The following is a 20991-nucleotide window of genomic DNA, read 5'->3' on the forward strand; positions in this document are numbered from 1 at the left end:
AGTTACACCAAAAACAAAAATCGATTTTGACAAAAACAGATTTTGCGTAACAATACGTCAATACTCGTTTTCCCTTAATTTTAATTTTGTTTTTTCCTGCGCTTTTGAAAACTATTCGGAATTTTAAATTTTAACCTCCCGAATGCACCAACTAGATTCACTTTCCCATCGAACAAGATACTGTTGAAAAAAATTGAAACAGTTTTACTACCTCAAACAGTAATGACAGACAAAAAATAAAATTTTTAAAAAAAATATCATTGTAAAATTAATAAATTCATCGCTCTGCTCAGAATCTAAAATATATAATATAATATTCATCTTTTTTTTTTAATTATGAGATTTTTAAATTTCTGGTAGGTCATTATTGATTAATTATTTATTTACATCCAATTATAATTACTATTTTATTTTTCGGTAACTATTGTCGATCATATATAATTTGTATACAAAGAATATCCAATTTTAGTTTGCCAAAACACATTCCCTGCGTAAGCCAATCTTTAAAATGTGAATTTTTAAGAATCATTTATTAATGCGCGTTAACATTGTGGTCGGAAGGAAAGTAGGTACCATAAAAAAATTAAAGTCTCTAATTATTATTCATCATAGTTTTGGCTGTGTACGTAATATACATAATACTACGTATTGATTAGTCAGTCTAATATAATTTAAAATTATTATAATATAATATATAATATAAAATTGCACACAAAAATTAAAATTGAGTTTGTTGATATCCGATTAGTATAATAATCTTAAACTATCACGATTTTTAAGTTTTGCCTTATAAGTTATATTGCATACTTTTTTTTTATAAAATGTTTTCCATTATGATTGGATTTTAATTATTATTAAATTTAAGGAATTACTACAGTTAAGTTCAAGTTTTAAGTGACCATTTCTAATAAATTAAAACATAATTAATATTGTATTATAAACATAAGGTAAAATCATTGTTTCCGGCTTCGCATATATTATTTATAACCAATAGTTACAAAATTAAAGATAAGCACGAAATCGTACAGTAAGTGAATTGCAGTATATACCTACTACTATAACTGACGACAAAACGAATATGTCAATTCGTAAAAGGTATAGGTAAGTTATAGACCTTACATACAGTTACATACTATATGTAAGTTTACCTAATCAGTATAAAATATATCCATGATGGATACGACTCAGCCTACGCATCATCATCACACACGTATAAGGCTGGGTACTTTTCCAACAAAGTAATATCTTTTTCCAAGTTTCCCAATTGATTTTCCAAATAGGTTTTCCGATTGATTTTCGTCACTGAATCCGTCAACATCGGCAATAATAAAAATTGTCTGTTCAATTCAGCCCAATTGGTCTTTAGTCCCTATGAAACACATGTCAAGGTCATGGAGAAAAAATGGATGACGGAGAAGAAACGCTCAGAGAGCAAAGACTTTTCACAGGAAGGTTATACATAATTAATAATATAATTTAACCCACTCACTTTTAATAACTCATAACGTTCATTTTCGGGTAAACGACGCAAAGGCGGTTTGATCGCCTTTATCCGTTCGATCTCTACCAGTCTGATAGTTTCGTTTTTTTTTAGAATTTTCTCAATATATAAAGGTAATTTGCCGAAATCCTTCAATCACATAAAATAATATTTTAAAAAAATAATATTTTGACGACACCACCACCACCACCAACACCAATATTGGTAAACTAAGTTAAAAAGTACCTACCTTCTTAAATACGTACGAAGGCTCTAGGCCGGCTTCGTTCAGAACTATTATGTGTCCGTTTCGACTGTCTTGTACCCGATGTTTTGGGCACGGTGGTACCCTTCTTACCACGTCGATAACGTTTTCACTCAGAAAATTCCTCGAGATTTTTTTTTTTTGGTGACGGTTTATTATTATTAGGGTAACACGGACACTGAACTGGATTTTTGATAGTTTTTTTAGTATTTTCTGTAAATTACCCAGTCAAAAATTAGTGAATGACCATTGACCACTACGTTAACCAGGCAACACTTAGTTCAAAATATATGAAGAATGAAGACCTGAGATGAGTACAAAGAAACAATTAATATAAAATCTAGGTACTCTGGAATATGACGTCATAAACTATTAAACTCATAACTTATTGATACTTGATAGGTATATTATTGTAATTTATAAATCTTACCAACAAATGGTCTAATCACTTTTCTGGTATTTTTTTTTAAAAACTCGGATGGTTCATTGACTTTGACTTCAGCATAGCCCATTGTTTGGTGACACCCCCTATTTAATTTGAATTCTCTCTGTATCGATTTGTTAAAGATTGAACGATGCATCGGGGGTTTGATCACTGGTGTTTTTGGTCTTTGGATTAAGTATTTAATATTTTCCTGGTACTCACTCATATTTAGTCTTACCAATTAACTGCAAAATAATAATAATTATTAACTTAATATTTTGTTACATAATATGTAAAATGTAAAAATGGAGATCGCTAATATTTGGTACTAAATCAACAATGATAAATATATTATTATTACAACATTTACTGTTATAACAGTTTAATATAAATATAAATATTACTTACCAAGCGACGTAGGTACCTACGGATTAAAAATACATTATACAATTAATGAAATGCCACATATGTTATATAGCCAGCAATTACTTTTTTTGTTGGTTCAATTTTTTATTTGACATCATAAACCTGCAGAAACAAAATTCCTACAACTGTCTTAGTATCTTAGTAATCTCTAAGATTTGAAAATGTAATACAAGATTATCCATAAGTTTGTCTACCTTTATCAAAAAAAAAAATGTCTACAAGAAGACAGAGCGTCTGAAATTTATATTTTTACAACATTTGATATTCACTTGATTTCTCATGTAACAATTTTCTTATTTTATTGTAATTAAAAAACAAATGACTGTAGATACTTGAAAATTTTACTGAATGTTTATATTAGCATTTTCTATACACCATAAAATGTTGAAAATATTTTGACTCTTTTTGAGCTGTTTACGGACATTGTCAGTTTTCAATTTTTTTAGTTTTTTTTTCTATAAATATCAATAAATTTTATCTGTTGCTTGAAAATTTAATAGAAGGCTCCTAGGTTATTGTTTCAAAGGCAGATGAAAAAAATTAAAAATCTTTTTTGAAAATGTTGGCAACATTTATCAAATTTATAATTTAAAAATTATTTTGTAGTTAAAAATTTATAAAATGTTCAACTTTTATAGCTAAAGATTGTAAATTGAACAAAAGGCTCTTAGGCTCTACGTAAATAGGTTATATATAAATTACTTTATTCACAATAATATCATCAAATATACCTACTTGGTAATATAATAGGCTGACTGACGGTTTTCGCTCAGAATCGTTTTTCTCATACAATGATATTATATCATTGAATTCAAATTTAACACCATCCATTACAGTGATCCACTTGTAACCTACTGTACAGCAGAGTGACATCCACTTACCCACCTTTTTTTTGATAATGTTAGACAAACTTATAGATAATTTTATATTACACTTTCAAATATTAGATTAAACAAGAAAAATTTTATGAATTCTCAACTCAAAATAATTTGCTAATTTTCGTGATTTTTCAGTATTTTTTCAAGATTTGAACTTTAAATGCTTATAAATAAAATCTGTGACTAAGGATTTTCAATTTTTTTCATCTGCCTTTGAAATAATATACTAGGAGCCTTCTATTACAATTTTTAAGCTTTTTTAACCAACAAATAAAATTTTATTGATATTTATAGAAAAAAAACTAAAAAAAAGGTGGGTAAGTGGATGTCATTCTGCTGTACAGTAGGTTACAAGTGGGTCACTGTAATGGATGGTGTTAAATTTGAATTCAATGATATAATATCATTGTATAAGAAAAACGATTCTGAGCGGAAAATGTCAGTCAGCCTATGATATTACCAAGTATATTTGATGATATTATTGTGAATGAAGTAATTTATATATATAACATATTCACGCGGAGCCTTGTTTTAAATTTTCAATCCTTAGCCATAAAAGTTAAATATCTTATACATTTTTAACTACAAAATAATTAATAAATTATAAATTTGATAAATGTTGTCAAAATTTGAACTATAAATGCTTATAAAAAAAAGATTGTGCCTATGTATTTTTATTATTTTTCAACTGCTATTAGAACGATATATCAGAAGCCTTATATTACATTTTCACGCTTTTTTACCCAACAAATAAAATTTTATTAATATTTATAGAAAATAACTAAAAAAATTGAAAACTGACAATGTCTGTAAACAGTTCAAAAAGAGTCAAAATATTTTATAAATTTTATGGCATATAGAAAATGCTAATATAAACATTCAGTGAAATTTTCAAGTATCTACAGTCATTCGTTTTTTAATTACAATATAATAAGAAAATTGTTACACGAGAAATCGAGTGAATATCAAATGTTGTAAAAATATGAATTTCAAACGCTCATATAACGCTATATAACGCTCATAGTTTCTTGCAGACATTTTTTTTTTTTTGATAAAGGTAGACAAACTTATGAGTAATCTTATATTACATTTTCAAATCTTAGATTTAAAAAGAAAAATTTTTATGAATTCTCAACTCAAAATAATTTGCTAATTTTCGTAATTTTTCAGTATTTTGTCAAAATTTGAACATTAAATGCTTATAAATAAAAACTGTGACTAAGGATTTTTAATTTTATTCATCTGCCTTTGAAACAATAACCTAGGAGCCTTCTATTAAATTTTCAAACAACAGATAACATTTTACTGATATTTATAGAAAAAAAAACTAAAAAAAAATGGAAATTGACAATGTCCGTAAACAGCTCAAAATAAGTATTTGGAAAATGTTATGGTGTATAGGAAATGCAATTAGAAACATTCAGTCAAAATTGCATGTCCCTACGGTCATTTGTTTTAAAGTTACACCGAAAACCAAAATCTATTTTCTCAAAAACAGATTTTGCATAAAAATTCTCGTTTATCCTTAATTTTTCTTTTGTTTTTCACGTCGCTTGTGAAAACTACTGGGAATTTTTACTTTTGACCCCCCCAAAGTACCAACTAGATTCACTTTCCTATCAGAAAAGTTACTATTGAAGAAAATCCAAGCACTTTTACTGTCCTAAAAGGTGATGACTAGAACAAGGATGTTGATCACCTAAAAAACACACAAAAAATCCCTAAAAACTTCAAAAAATGACCTTAAAAATTATCTAAAAAACTAATTAAGTAAGTGAAAAAACGTATTAATAAATAAAAATTTTTAATAGAGATATAACACGTCACCATCACTAGAAAAAATATGGTTCCCGTATTCACTTACATAACTTTGTAAGCGGCTACTTAGGGACGATTTTGCTATCGGCATGTTTAAAATCGTTAAAATATAAAATTTGAAAAATATCGGTTAAATGGTGACCGTGAATGACGAATCACTAATGACAATAGTTCCTTTTACTGAAATTATAAGCACGTCAATCAATAGGTCTAATGTCTATATCAATTTAATCTTGTTTATCGGATTTATTCCATACAATTTATAAATATAATACTCGTATATAAGCGTGTATGATCGGCGTATGTCTGAAAGAGCACTTGTTTCATCAATTTATAACACTCAAAGAGTAAATCTTATCGGAACGCGATAAATGCAATCACAACAAAAATCCCACATTGATAATATTAAAACTATTTTTTACTACTTGTCCAAATCCAAAGTTAGATTTTAAATAAATTAAATTTGAGAAAAATGCCCCACATTGTACAAAAAGTACTAAAAATGTCCTAAAACATGAAAAAATTAATTAAAAATGTTGAAAAATGACGTTAAAAAACAAAAAAAATGCAAAATAAAATTAGAATATTTTGTATTAAGGGAGCATGAAACAAATTTTTAGCTTTGTATAGAATCAAAGGAAAAAAATGCAAAAGTCATCAACATCCTAACTCTAGTGACGCCAGACAAATAAAATAAAAAAAAAAAAAAAATATCATTGTAAAATCAATACATACATCGTTCCACTCTGAATCTAATATCAAAAATGCAGTCACAATATTTTTTTTATAAACATTTAAAGTTAGAATTTTGACAAAATCACAAAAATTTGTTTTAGTTTTACTAGTTGAAAACTTTTAAAACTTTTAAAACTTTTAATATTAATATTTAAGATTGAAAGATTAGAAGGTTTCTAATAAGTACTTATTACTTAAACTAAAAAAAAAATTAAGCATAATTCCACCTTTTTATGGGCGTCTGTAGTTTAAATTTATCAAAATTGGATTTTCAAAATGAAAATAATGATTCTTTTGAATCATCTTTGAATAAAGTAGTAATGCCAACTTCATAGATGCGAAATGTTTGGTAAAAAATCTAAAAGTTAACATAAATTATTGAAATACGCCTTATACGTATTACCTATGAATTACGACTCCGAGAAAATTGGCTGTCCCAGAACACTTTATAGTGACACTATAATATTATAATATAAATTCAAATCTGGTATGTTTGGGCCATTTGGAAACCATAGAATTACCGAAGATACTTGAAATTGTAACCAAATGTTCATAGTAAAATTTTCTATAGGTACCTACATCGTAATATATTTTGACTCTATTCTTGTGCTACCTATTTAATTTTTATTGAGTTTTTATTTCTATACATTTCGAAAGTCTTTCACTGCGTTAAAAACAAGACAATTTACTATAAGGACCCACCTAATAAGTTTTTATTTTATCTATTTAACAATAGATGTATAGCCGCATAGGCACGATTTTTTTTTATAGCATTTAAAGTTCACATTGTGTGAACACAAAGTCATGAAAATTTGCAAATCAATTTGTAGTTAAGTACCTATACATTTATACAGCTAAGACTTGAAAATGTTATATAAGATTCTTCATAAGTATTTCATTTTAACCCCAGAAAATCAAAAACCGTATATTCACAGATATTTTTTTATAGACATTTTTTTTATTATATTGAAGTATATTTACAATCTATACAATTTTTTTATGTACAATAAGTAGGTTTGATAATTTACAGTAAAAATAGGTTGACATGAATCTTAAAATTAGTGAGGATACCCAGTGGTAACATCCTATAAGTGACAGTAACAATGAACATTTTTAAAATTTGAAAGGTGTTACCTGGTAGCAACATCCACCACTTATTCTGCTCATCTACTAAAGAAGCAGATCTCTTACACCATTGTCTTTTAAGTCTGTGGCATGGGTTATCGGGGAGTGAGTTCGTTGATAATTAAGATATTAGTGGATTGGTGTGTTGTTGAAGTTAATTGTGAAATCTGGTGTAATATAATTTGGAGATTTGGCTAAGATTTTGGACTTTAAGATCTTTGTGGAGTTTGTTATTGATTAAGTACCAAGGTGCAGATGAAACTCGGCGAAGGCATATTTGACTGAAAGGCTTGGATTATACGGGTGTTAGAAGGTTTAGTGGCACCCCATAATTGAACGCCTTAGGTCCATAGTGGCCCGAGTAAGGACTTGTAAATTAGTAGTTTGGTATTTATATTCATTTTAGATTTCAGTAGGGTTTTAAGGAAGTGGAGACGGGTATTAAGGGCTTTTCGTTTGGCTTTTAGGCGAGGATTCCAGGTTAGTTTATTGTCGAGGATGAGACCAAGATATTTAACTTCTGAGTAGGAGGGGATTGGGATGTTGTTCATTGAGACTAAGGGGCAAGATCATTTTCTTAGGGTGATTGTAATGAAGGAGAACTTGGATTCATTAATTTTAATTTTCCATCTTTTTGTCCAGAGTTCAATTATGTTGATGTGTTTTATAACATACTACCTAGAAACAATGATTGGATTTTCATCGGAAGCCACAATTGCCGTGTCATCCGCGTATGAACCGAGTTCAGTAAAGGAAGTTTTATGAATGTCGTGCGTATAGATAGGGATTGTAGAGAAAGGGAGCAATATCACTGCCTTGGGGAACACCGGCTAAGATGTTGAAGTAGTTTGAGGGGCTAGAGTTCTGGCGTACGATGAAAGTACGGTAGCTCAAAGACGATTTTACCAATAGGAAGTAAGGCGCAGGCAGAAATGTTTTAAGTTTGAAAAGTAGGCCTATCAAACCAGACCCTACCGAACACTTGAGCAACGTCCAGAAAGACTGCGGTGCAATAATGTTTTTTTTCTAGAGAAGCTGAAATAGTGTCGACTACTCTGTGGAGTAAATACTAAATAATAATTATAATAGTATAAAATGTTTGTCAATAACTTTGTATAATATTATAATAATTATTATTTATAATTTATTTATATACTTAACACATTTTATGCAACATATATTTTTATATTTGCAATAATTTTACAAAAATTATATATTATTTTATTTTTTAATATATTATACACATTACTATTTTAATATTTAATAATTGTGACAACAATTCTTTATTATTATAACAGACTATTAATATTTATTTATATATTTGACACATTTTATACAACTTAAATATTTTTAGTAATTTTCTATAAGAATAAAGTAAAGTCCTTAAGTGTATAATATTAATAATTATTAATTATCTTTTTGTTTTGGCTGATAAGTAAATCGGCTGAAAAGGGAAGGGCATGTTTTTGGTAGAAAACGGCGATCCCCCATTTAATTGTGTGTGTGAGTATGCATTATGAGTAAAGCAGCTTATACACAATTTTATACTAATATATGGTCTACAAAGTGCTGTCACAATTTTTGAAGTACTTGTGGAGAGCAGTCATGACTAGAGTTTAAGACAGAAACTCAGAATATATATAATGATAGAAACAAAACTTTTTATCTTATATCTTTTAAATCTTTAAAATCTACCTGCCATAATTAATGTACCCATCTACAATTAATGAGTATTTAATATATATGTTATCTAAATTGAGGAAAACCATACTTAACAAAATAGTTATTAATTACATAATATTATTTGAACCCTTAATATATGATTCTATCAATATGATTGTTTAATTTATTACTTAGGAAATATCTTGGCTTATGCAGAACACTTTTAAATCGTAAATAACAATTAATGTTGTAATGGTTTTTGAATGACCGCATAAGATAACATAACATCAGTTAATCTAAATGAAAAAAAATCATACTTATATTCAAATTACAAAAATGTACTTTTAAACACAAATCAAAAGTAATCTAAATTATATGATATATTTCAATGAATGAAAGTTGTAACTTTATTGTCTTTAAATTTTACATTCGAGGGAAATAAATGTACAAACTTATTATTTAATATTTTAATCACTTCTTCCATTTTTTAGAGCATTTATATAGTACAAATGATCACGTGCAGTAGCTAATATTCCTCCAACATGCATCATACTTGTATACTTTTCATATGTAATATCTTCATTTTCCAACGATGTCATATCACCTCCTATACTTTTGAGTATAGCATGTCCAGCACATATATCCCATTTTTTTATGTTAGTTGTATGTATATAAGCCGACGAATTTCCAAACAAAACCTGTAATACTTTGAATCCTGCACCTCCGGCTGTTACAACTGGTAAACCATATAACCGTTGATTTAATAGACCCATTACATCACCTTTGTGTGATCTTGAAATAATAATTGATCTTTTTTTAGGAACCTAATTAAAGAAATAAAATATAGTTAAATATATAAAATAAAAACTACCTATTTGTTATACAATAAGCTATAAAGAATAATTTGCATATTATGTTAATATAAAATCTGAATTAAAGCTAACTCAAACAGAAAGCAGGCACTAAAAAATAATACAACCAGACCGCTGTCTGCCAAGATCCCAGTACTCGTACACCATAGCAGCCAGCTCTCTGTTTGACGTAGCCTTTATATCCACCAAGGGAATTTATACTGAAGATATATAAATTCCTATAAATATATAGGAACTATGTATCAACCATGTATGTAATTTGATTACACAGATCTGGTGATAAAGATATTACGATCTTATCTTATTCTAAATAATATTCTGGATAATTCAAGATATTATACAGTTCTTATTGTAACTAAGATTTATTATTGATACCTAAACTTATAAAAAAATAAAATATTATTTTTTAGAATATAATTAGCCTAAATACTTAATTAAAATAAGTAATACATTTTTCTTAATATACAATTCAATATACTATTATAATTATTATTGTTAAATTACTTTAATATTATTGAAATTATTTGATCTTGATCTTGATAACCAAGCCCATGTTGTTTTAGACGAAAACGGTTCGTGTATAACACCCATAATAGGTTTACCTTTATAAGCCACACAGACCATAGTTGTTACATATTGTGTCAAGCTTTCTAAAAAAAAACAAACAAAACTTATAAGTTTTATAAACTAATTCTAAGATTATAAAACTGTTTTTGTAGTTACCGGTGAATTCTTGTGTTGCATCTAATGGATCTATCCATATGGTTATATATTTCCTCTCAAATTCTTCTTCAATATTTGTTATATGTTCGTTATCATAATCTTTTAATTTTCTTATATTTAACTTTTTGCATTCTTTTTCGGATAATTCTTCTTCTGATATCACCTATAAATTATTTAAGCTTTATCAATACCTACAAATTGCAAGTTAGTTGGTGTATGAATAAAATATGTAGCCATGTAGATAACTCTTAATTCATAAGCCTTATCCATAGACTTCTATGGGCTTATATAGTAGATAATTAACATTAAATACATGATACCATTAATTATCAAATATATTAACATAAGACAATAAGTCTTACCACTCAAGTTCAAATGTTTCTAACGTGAAACTCCCACTCAATATTTTCTATTTTAACAGTTTCATTGTATTCCACTCATTTACTTATTGTTCTAATGTACTTGCTTGTACAGATTGTATTTTTTCATTTAATTTGATAAATAAAATTAAATAAGACTGAATCTATATAGTGAATATATTTAAAAAAATTTGAGTAGTATAAACTATACATACTTTAACATTTGGTATATTTTTTTTCAACTGATAATACATAGCACAATGAGAAGTATAATCAGCGTTAGTGACTGGATCATTTGCACCTTCGACAGTTTTTCCTTTTGATTGGGAATTAATCAAATGTTCATTATGGATCGCTTCAACTTGAATTCCACCCAATTTAGCTGCTTGGATTGCTTGTTCTAAAAGGTCTTTACCTCTCACAAATTCATATCTATTATTAAAATTATACTTGCTCACGTACAGAATAATTGTACAAAAAATTAAGAGAAAAAATAATTTAATTAGAGTTTTATTTCGGATTATCATTTTTTTCAGTTTTAATTTGTTTATATGAATGTCAATCATGACGAAAACCACTTCTACATAAATTACAAATTCGCATTTGTATTAGTAAAGTAATTAATTATTTCGAAAACCATAATTTCAGCTTAAGTTTAGGAACCTTATTATGGATATAAGATTTCAGCCTTTAGGTCGTTTTCTTTAAGACTATTATATTATTGCTTTTTGTTTCATATTTTAATGTAATTGACGAGGACGTCGGAAGACCAATCACCACGATTTATTTTATACGAGATTGTTATCATGTAATCATTAAAATTGATTTGCAAGAAAGTTATCAGTGTTTAATTTTTCAAGCAATTGATATAGTGATATCCTTATCTTGTTTAATCTATCGTTTCCAGTCGTTTGGTCAATTGTCTATTTGTCAGTAATTTTCTGTTAAAAAATAAAAATAGTTAATATTTTCAATATTTTACAGTCCTAAATTCCAAAATATCCTTAACGTCCTCTACGATACAATTAGACATGTGTAGTAAGTAGTAGTTATTAAACTTAAATAGGCAATTTACATATTCCTCCATCCATTATGAATTTATTATTTATATACGATTTTTCTCTACGGTTGGCTCCAGGGGTTAAAGTGGGGGAGGGACGCAGTTAAAAAGCGTCCCCTTAACAAATTAGGATTTTATACATTACACATTACACATAAAATTATATGTGGAATCCTTAAAACTATATAAAGATATTAGTCCCCTCTGGAATTTTTTCCCACTTTAACCCCTGGTTGGCTCGATAATCGATATATTTTATATTTTATCATACAGATTACAGAATCAAACATGACTTTAGATAAATAAATAGCCAGAATGCCAGATGTCCAGATAGAAGTATAGACATAGATAGACAATTAAAGTGGAGGGGCGAGTGTCGCTTCTATAATGTTCTATGTCATTACTAAACATAAGTTTATCAATATTTGATTGTGATAAGACGGTCAGAGAAAGTTAATGGTAATCTCAAAAGTAATTAACCTTTGAGTTATGATACTGCTAACAAGTTACAACTATAGGTATACAAAAAGGTGCAATACAATTAATGGCAATTGGCTATGGCATTTTGCCACACTTTCGAATGAATAAAAATCATATAGGTAGGTAGGTGTGACAGTAATTATAATTATATTTTTTTTTACCTTTGATGGTCTTTGCCAATAATTTACCAAGTCATAACTCATAATAATATATCACCCACAAATTGGAGTACGATTAAAAAAACAGAACTTTGAATAGATAATATAGGATTTAAAAAAATTACATAGGTCACTTATAAGAACGCTTCTCAATGAATTGTGTTCACAAATTTAGCAGCCCGATTGTTACTTCATTTGGAATACAGATAAAGAAAATGTTTTCAAACATCGCTAAACCGCTGGGAGGAAAAGTAGCAATCATCACTGCATCTACTGATGGGTAAAAAATAGAATTATAATTAATTGTAGTCTTGTGTTTATTTATTTTTAACATTGAATAACATTGTTTAGGATTGGTTTTGCTGCTGCTAAACAATTGGTCAGCGATGGAGCGTCTATCATGATTTCCAGCCGTAAGAAAAACAATGTAGAAATTGCATTGGAACAACTTCAAAAAGAATATGGTGTGAACAAAGTTAAAGGACTCGTATGCCATGTATCAAAAAAAGAAGATAGAAATAATTTAATTCAAGAGGTAAATATTAATTACATAATATATCATTAATACTTAGCAGATTATACAGTTTACATCGGTAATCTTATCACAATTAATATTTTAAATGTACCTAGCTATTTTTATTTTAGATTTATAGATTTTTTTTAGTAATTTTTCAACATTTAACAAACCTAAATAATATGGAAATAATATTAGTATTGATTTAGTATAGATTCGTGTATCATCTTAACAAATAAGAAAAATACATTTAAATATTTATTATTTATAGAATAAAAACATAATTAATATATTAAAACTAATACAACTATTGGATTTGTCTTGAAAGTCAAAGTTAAATAATAATTTGATTCTGGTTTAGTTTAAACGCCCTAAAAAAAAAATTCATCTGCCATTCAGGTTTGTTGATGACAGCCAAGATGTAGTTTGTTGGATTTCATCATTGATTAAACTATTAAAGTATTTAAGTATTTTTTTATATATTACATTGTTATTATTAATATTATTTTAATTTTAAATGTATAAACTATAAAGTATAAATATAATATGATGATTAGAACATTGAAAATACAAAATATACAGGTAAGTAAAGGGCATCAACTAAATCTGAGAAATACTTTCTTGGCAGGCGTCAACTAAACCAGTACCAATAATTTCAAATAACACAGTTAAAAATAAATAAATAAATATAAATGCTAAAATATTTATTTTAATAATAAAGTAAAAATAAATAATATTTTAAATATTATACATCTACCTATTAAACAACCTTAAATGTTTAATATTATATTTTATTTTTAAAATGTATCTTACAATTATTTATTTATTTTTATTAGGTTGTTAAATAGGTCAATTGATTATTTTTTCTTCAAATTAAATGTTCCTTACGTACTTGTTTTTAAATTTATTTTTAGACTATTAAAATCTTCGGTGGAATTGATATTCTTGTATCAAATGCTGCTACAAATCCTACATCAGGTTCAGTATTAGATGTAAGATTTGGTTTTCTTATAAACTATAATGCATTTTAAATGTTTATTATAAATTAAATAGAAGAGCAAAACTAATAGCTTATGTTTGTGAATTAGTGTGATGAAGAAATTTGGGATAAAATATTTGATGTTAATGTCAAAAGTGCATTTTTGTTAACAAAAGAAGTAGCACCACATCTGATTTCTAGAGGTGGAGGCTCAATTGTATATGTCTCTTCAATAGCTGGAGTTAATCCAATGCCGGTAAAATATTTAAATTAATATATTCATAACATTTAAACTAAATAAATACATTTCATACAAAATTTTGTTACTCTTATAAATGCAAATACATGTTACAGATGTTGGGAGCATATTCTGTTAGTAAAACGGCACTTCTTGGTTTGACAAAAGTAGTGGCTATGGATTTGGCAGAGAATAACATAAGAGTCAATTGTGTAGCTCCTGGTATTGTAAAAACAAAATTTGCATCATCGGTAAGTAGTATTTATATTTTTCAAATAATGTATACAATGTATGATATTTAAAAATACAGGATGACTTTAAAATTATTATTTATATAGTTCGCACATAAAACAATTTGTCAAATTAATGAAGAGGCCAAAAATTAGTTTACCTAATCATATTGATCTCTCAATAATTCTATAAATAATTATATAATTTTAATATTATTATGGTACGAAGAATGTTCTAACTAGAATGCAGAGTTGCAATTAGTACAGACAAGATTAGCATTTATTATTATTTAAATTCATTAATGATATTTTTTTTATGAAAAAAGTAAATAAAGAAATATAGCTAATTACATTTCAAGCAAGTGTCTAACATTATTTTTGAGTTTAATTAGTTATTTAGAACTTACAACAATTATATTAATGAAAGTATTTATGTTTTTATATTTTTTAGCTTACGGAAAATGAATCGCTCAGTGAACATTTGTTACAAGGAATACCTATTAGAAGGCAATATTTCCCCCTTTAATTATTACAAAATACTAATTATAATTTATAATTTTATAATTAATAATTTATTTTTAGATTTGGTCGTCCTGAGGAAATTGGTTCTATTATATCATTTCTTTGTTCACCCTCTTCTTCCTTTATAACTGGTGAAGTAATTGTAGCATCTGGTGGAATGACGTCCAGACTTTAATTGTATAATTTAAGTTATTGTATGGTAATTTTTTTTTTTTAATTAAGAATTTAAACAGTCAAGATCGAATTATTGAAATATCAGTATACTTTTTATTTATTTACTTAATAGTTCATTTATTATTTATGCAACATGGAATCATACATACATTGCTAGTTGATAACTAATTACAACTGGGTTTTCTAAATTGTGGTGTTTGGTGACTGTTTAAAATATTATAATATTTTCTTGTGTATATTGTTTTGTTTTATTTGGTATTTATTTTTTATTTATGTATATTTGGTAAAATAATAAGTTGGTCAGTCCATTTATCTAATTTTAATTTGTTTTTATTGAACTTTTTTTTACTTGTAAGTTGAATAACTATAAAAAAAACTTTAAAACTTTGTTCATTTATTATTTATGCAACATGGAATCATACATACATTGCTAGTTGATAACTAATTACAACTGGGTTTTCTAAATTGTGGTGTTTGGTGACTGATTAAAATATTATAATATTTTCTTGTGTATATTGTTTTGTTTTATTTGGTATTTATTTTTTATTTATGTATATTTGGTAAAATAATAAGTTGTTCAGTCCATTTATCTAATTTTAATTTGTTTTTATTGAACTTTTTTTTACTTGTTAGTTGAATAACTATAAAAAAACCTTGTGAAATAATAGTGTGGGATTTATTATAATATGTTTGCTATTATTGATAGGTACCTAGCACCTACTACAAAAATGAAGAATGATATATAAAATATTATACTCACACAGCATAAAACAGCAGATTGCCTAATAATTATTCATACTTACCCTATAAATTATCATATGATGTGATATCACTTAAATAGTTGTAGGTGTTATGTCCCTTATACCTTACTTAAATCTCTACTTGAGTCTATTATGACATAACCATAAGCGTAATCTTAGGTACATTTTTTTTGGCAGGGGGAGGCTGTGGTAAAACTAAAAATCTATAATGTAAAATGTTAAATGACACTATTGGCCACCCAGTTAAAGGGGAGTCCCACCCTCAGATTACACCTATGGATCTAACAATCAGCTTATTTGGGTACTTTTCGATAATCTGCCTCTGTACAATAATATAATAAGCACAACTGTGGTACCCACCAACAATCTAATTGTCTTATGTTATTTATTGACTTATGCATGAATGTGTTAGGTATAGGTAAATTGATAATTTATTTGATAATAGGTTTCAAATTGTTAAGTGATGAGTGATTTATATAGCAACCAATATTAAGATATACAGGCTGACCCGTGGGGATATACCCATTAGCCATAAAGAGGGCCTTGCCGCCAAGACAAAAACCGGTTTTTTGCTGTTTTGCCTATAAACTAAAAAAAATATTAAAAATCATGTGATTAATGAAAATAAAATGTTCACAAAAATAAACTCTATAAACATTTTTTAACTTATTTACCAAAAAAATATGTGTAATCCTTGTCTCTGTAAATCTAATAAAAAAAAACAGATTTATGATAATATATTTATTATCTCAGGAGATATCGCAATGGGCTGCAACGTAGCATGTTTTAAGGAGTAATATTTAGGCAATTCGTAAGACGTGTACATTTGGGCTATGCCTATGTATGAGAAGTAAATGAACACTAGTGTGTGTAATCCATTATCGCTTTTGTCACAATGCCGCCCGCCCATTTCACAAAATACGGATTCCTGGAACTACGATAGTAATAATAATAATAATAATAACAATAATAATAATAATTATTATTATAATACTATTAACCTATTAAAAATTTAAAAAATATAATACAATCAATAAAAATGATAGACAGCCTTCTCGAAGCCTAGATGTTCAGAAGATCGTCTGATGATGGTAATTAATGATTACTTATGGTTAGTAAATTTAATTTTAAATGAAAGATAGTTAATCTTTCATTTAAAATTAAATTTAAGATTAACTAGGTATTAATAATAAAATTTTCTTCAATTCAATGATTCTGAGCAGAGCATATTTAGTATATAATATAGTTTATTATACAAATTCTTTCTTGATTGTAAATTGTTCAATCTGTGTTTTTTTAACCTAGGTGTACTTAACTTACACCTATTTTTTCACTCAAAACGCCAGTCTTTACCAATTTTGTAAAAGAATGAAAAAAAGCACAAACCACTGGAAACTTACAGACGACTTTACTGATCAGAGTGTATAGTGTCAAAATAAAATAATTCATAGGTAGTAAATTATACTCTGTATTCCTTATATATTGGTTGTATTTAATTTTGGAAAAATAGCACTGTTATCATAGCACTGCCAAGTTTGGAACTGAATATCAAAATTATCCAGTATTATGTACTTTATTTTGTACAACCAAAATAAAATGTTGTACACCTCTCCTATGTTCGTACTACGGTAACGTTACCCCAACACTGCCCATCACCAATTATTATCAAATCAAAATTTAACTCAATAGTATCATGTGAAGCTAATATTTTAAAAATTTTATCAAATATAGGAATTGATAAAATCAACATATGATAAAAATCTCAAGTGTCTATAGTTATTCGTTCTTGAATTACAACAAAATAAGAAAAACGCTACATGAAAAATCGAATGAATATCCTGCAATGTTGTAAACATTTGAATTTCAAACGCTCATAAAAATTTGTTATGACTTTCTTATAGACATTTTTTTATTGATAATGGTAGATAGCTTTATATGGAATCTTGTACTAGATTTTAAAATCTTAGACTTTAAAAGAAAATTATTTGAATTTGAAATGCTTATAAAAAAAGTTGTGACTGGATTTTTAATATTTTACAAATGTCATTGTAACAATAAATTAAGAGCCTTGCATTAAATTTTAAAGTTTTTTTACCCAACAAATAAAATTACATTGACATTCATAAAAAAAAAAACTGAAAAAATTGGAAACTGAAAATGTTTTTAAACAGTTCAAAACAAATCAAAATATTTTGAAAACGTTATCGTGTATAGTGTTACGGATCTCCCTGGAGGTCCGTGCACAAATAAAAACAACGAACACTTTCGAACTAATTACTACTCTCTATATTTAACTTGAAAAGAAAAACTTACAATGCACTTAATGAATTATTTAATGTTTTATAAAAAATGGTCTGACAAATATAATGTTCTGGTGCGAATCACAATGTTCCGTATACTGCTCTGAAATGCCACTGGCACGGCTTGCTATACGAGCCGTGCCTGTAGCCAACGCTTGCCTGGAATTGCTGTCGCAGCAATTCCAGACAGTCGCCGTCGTACAATATTATATTATACACTATTATATATATATACTAACTAATATAGCCAGGGGTTCTTAACACCCCCCAACTTAAATGGAACTTAGGGACCTAATGGTTCCCTAATGTTCCGTACAATATGTTTTCACAACTAAATTTATGATTATAATGTTTACTTATCGATTATTTAGTGATAAAATATCCGGTAAATCCGGAGAGTACATTCTAATTATGCTATTTCTAAACTTAATAGCTAATCCACTAACTACGGATATTACAGTTAACATTAAGATATACACAAGTACCATATGAAATTCCATTTGAAATATTATTAGAGAATCTGTTGTTACCTTTGGTAACTTACTTATTTCTATTAGCCTTTTGGATAAAGAATTAAAATCGTGTACGATACTTATGTCTTTTAGGTTCTGGGGAATTATATTTTTAAGACTCTCTGATAATACTGATTCATGTTTTTTGCTTTCTGGAATTAAATCAGTAGAGATACCTCTATTAGATCTACTTGTCGGAAATATAATGGAATTTTCTGTATGGATTTCACAATCTTGGGAGGTGGTCAACCTTCCTACGCCTGAGATCTGAAATGTTACTATTTGTGGAGGTTCCGCACATTTGATGGTCACTAAAGTTGGTTGTGTGTAAAATAACCATGCATTGGAATCCACTAACTTATCCCAAATGGATGTTGTTAATGTTACCAGTTTTATTTTGCAAGTTTCTGGGATTGGTTGATATGTTAGAAGTACTACTTCGCAAACGTTCGATCTCGAGCGGCGGTGAAATGTTTGACCACCTTTACATAATTTGTAAGTTCCTAAATTTACACATGATTCCCACTGTTTCCCTGTCATAGTGAAAAATTCCTCATTATCATTGTTAATTACCAAATATTCGACTTCGGGTTCAATTAAAATTAATGTATTGGTAGAATATATCATTGGTAATGAAACAACTCGATACACATTTAATACTTTACTTGAAATCAAGGGTATTTCAATAGAAAATATTAAGTACTCGTTTTGCACGAAAATCGTTATTTCAGAGATTTTGAAAAGGTTTGACATGGACTCGGGTATTACGTCTATAGGGAGGTCGTTTCCCATGGGTAAGTTGATTTTAATTTCTTTTAACTCCCGTAATAACTTTCTGGGGGTGATTACGCTGGTGTGGATCTGACCATCCAGTGCTGCATTTATAATGGCAACAAGGTTTTGTGTTTCGTAAGCATACTGATTGAGAGTTACCTCGAATAAAAAGGCTTGCTCTAACAGTTTATTTTTAAATTCTAATTTGTTGATTTTAACGATACTTTCTTTGGTCAGTCTTTGTAAATACTGCAAGTTATTTTCGAGTTTCTGATGATGTTCTGTGACTTCCTGTGAAGTATGATTTGCATCCAATATTTCTGCTTGTACAACTCTTGTTTTTTCTTTGACTAAATTAATATTCTGAACTTTGTTTTTGGTTAATTCTACGATCTGTTTAAATATGAATTCGGTGTCGATTTTCGAGTATGCACCATACAAAACGTTGATCAGGCGCTTGAAGGTACCTCCCAATCCTCGGCGATTTCGAATTTCATTATTTGAGTTATGCTCTATCGATAACATCGCGTTACGACGATTTAACTGAATTTCATATAAATATGGACGGGTTGTAGTAGAAAATTGGTTTACGAATTGATTACAAATATTTTCTATTTCTGCATTACCAAAGTTTGCTATCATTTGCTTACAAATTGTCTCCATTTCGCTATACTGGGTCATCAACTTTTCATATTTTGTGGTCAAGATTCCAAGATCCACATACGTTACCAAGTTCCATTTAGTGTGAGAAGTTTTGATCACTCCGTGAGATTCATAATAGAATCCTTTGTGATCCGGGAAGGTAGTAATATTAAAATTCTCTTGAGCTTCTGCTGTACTATCCCATATCCACATTATCAGGATTACCATTTTCGGGAATGACGGATTTTTCTTGGAAATTCCAAAGAATGCCATGATGAGTTTCCTGGAACAAATTAATTTTTCTTGTTTCATTTTTCGTGAAATAACTTTAGTAAATTTTGGTGTATGGTCTGATTCTTCTTGTTACTTTTTTTTATGGTTACATTTTTATTTGTCGGATTTACATCTAAAATTTCATACGGACCCAACCACTTCGGGGCCAGTTTGTTTTTCGCGGCTTTTTCTTGTAGTAAAACCTTCTGACCAACTTCAAAAATTTGATGTTTTGCTGTTTTGTCGTACTGTTCCTTTGACTTACTCTTTGCTTCCAGCAAATTGCTTCTTGCAAAAGCCTGAGCTTCTTGCATTTGTCTTTTGACTTCGAATTGGTAGTCATTATAATTGTACTGAGGTTCTGGTTCGTTAGTGAAAGATGTGGGGATTTTTACAGAATTTCCATAAACCAAATGGTATGGCTGGAATTTCGTAGCTGAATGAACAGTGGAGTTATGGCAAAACATCGCATAGGGAATTTTGGTATCCCAGTTTAGTTGATCTTTTCCGATAAAATTTCGTAAATATTCTGCTAAAGAACGATGACTTCTTTCGAGACTGCCATTGCTTTGAGGGTGATAAGGCGTGGTCGACGTCTGTCGAATTT

General features: G+C 28.1%; 2 protein-coding genes and 1 pseudogene across 6 annotated transcripts; 1 reads left to right on the forward strand and 2 right to left on the reverse strand.

The window, feature by feature from the left end:
- Positions 1–1154: 1154 nt before the first annotated feature.
- On the reverse strand, positions 1155–2402 carry LOC132937539 (enkurin-like; annotated as a pseudogene).
- Positions 2403–8397: 5995 nt separating this feature from the next.
- Positions 8398–11566, reverse strand: LOC132935333 (putative inositol monophosphatase 3). Its single transcript, XM_061001853.1, has 4 exons — positions 10983–11566; positions 10409–10571; positions 10190–10335; positions 8398–9637 (listed from the first exon to the last, which is right to left on the reverse strand). Exons 1-4 carry the CDS (start codon positions 11331–11333, stop codon positions 9281–9283), a joined length of 1017 nt encoding a protein of 338 aa, XP_060857836.1. The 5' UTR covers positions 11334–11566; the 3' UTR covers positions 8398–9280.
- Positions 11567–11644: 78 nt separating this feature from the next.
- LOC132935335 (dehydrogenase/reductase SDR family member 4) lies at positions 11645–15716 on the forward strand. Of its 5 annotated transcripts, none has more exons than XM_061001855.1 (9): positions 11661–11805; positions 12101–12430; positions 12641–12745; positions 12817–13000; positions 13894–13971; positions 14068–14214; positions 14313–14447; positions 14878–14933; positions 15009–15716. In XM_061001855.1, the coding sequence occupies exons 2-9, from the start codon at positions 12372–12374 to the stop codon at positions 15121–15123; spliced, it is 879 nt and encodes a 292-aa protein (XP_060857838.1). In that variant the 5' UTR covers positions 11661–11805; positions 12101–12371; the 3' UTR covers positions 15124–15716. The 5 variants fall into 5 exon arrangements, with proteins under 5 accessions (XP_060857841.1, XP_060857838.1, XP_060857839.1 ...); XM_061001856.1 differs by having other exon boundaries at positions 11662–11805; positions 12101–12426; positions 12595–12745; XM_061001859.1 differs by having other exon boundaries at positions 11663–11805; positions 12101–12426.
- The last annotated feature ends 5275 nt before the right edge of the window (positions 15717–20991 follow it).

The sequence above is a fragment of the Metopolophium dirhodum genome, chromosome 1, assembly GCF_019925205.1.
Source record: "Metopolophium dirhodum isolate CAU chromosome 1, ASM1992520v1, whole genome shotgun sequence".
NCBI lineage: Eukaryota > Metazoa > Arthropoda > Insecta > Hemiptera > Aphididae > Metopolophium > Metopolophium dirhodum.

Excerpts from the sequence above, each read along its gene's own strand:
- LOC132935333 (XM_061001853.1), bottom strand. The coding sequence starts at position 11,333 with ATGATTGACATTCATATAAACAAATTAAAACTGAAAAAAATGATAATC. Across the intron at positions 10,336-10,408 it reads TGCAACACAAGAATTCACCG|AAAGCTTGACACAATATGTA; the intron begins GTAACTACAAAA and ends GTTTTTTTTTAG. Across the intron at positions 9,638-10,189 it reads ATAATTTCAATAATATTAAA|GTTCCTAAAAAAAGATCAAT; the intron begins GTAATTTAACAA and ends TTCTTTAATTAG.
- LOC132935335 (XM_061001855.1), top strand. The coding sequence starts at position 12,372 with ATGGCAATTGGCTATGGCATTTTGCCACACTTTCGAATGAATAAAAAT. Across the intron at positions 12,431-12,640 it reads AATAAAAATCATATAGGTAG|CAGCCCGATTGTTACTTCAT; the intron begins GTAGGTGTGACA and ends TCACAAATTTAG. Across the intron at positions 14,934-15,008 it reads CAAGGAATACCTATTAGAAG|ATTTGGTCGTCCTGAGGAAA; the intron begins GCAATATTTCCC and ends ATTTATTTTTAG.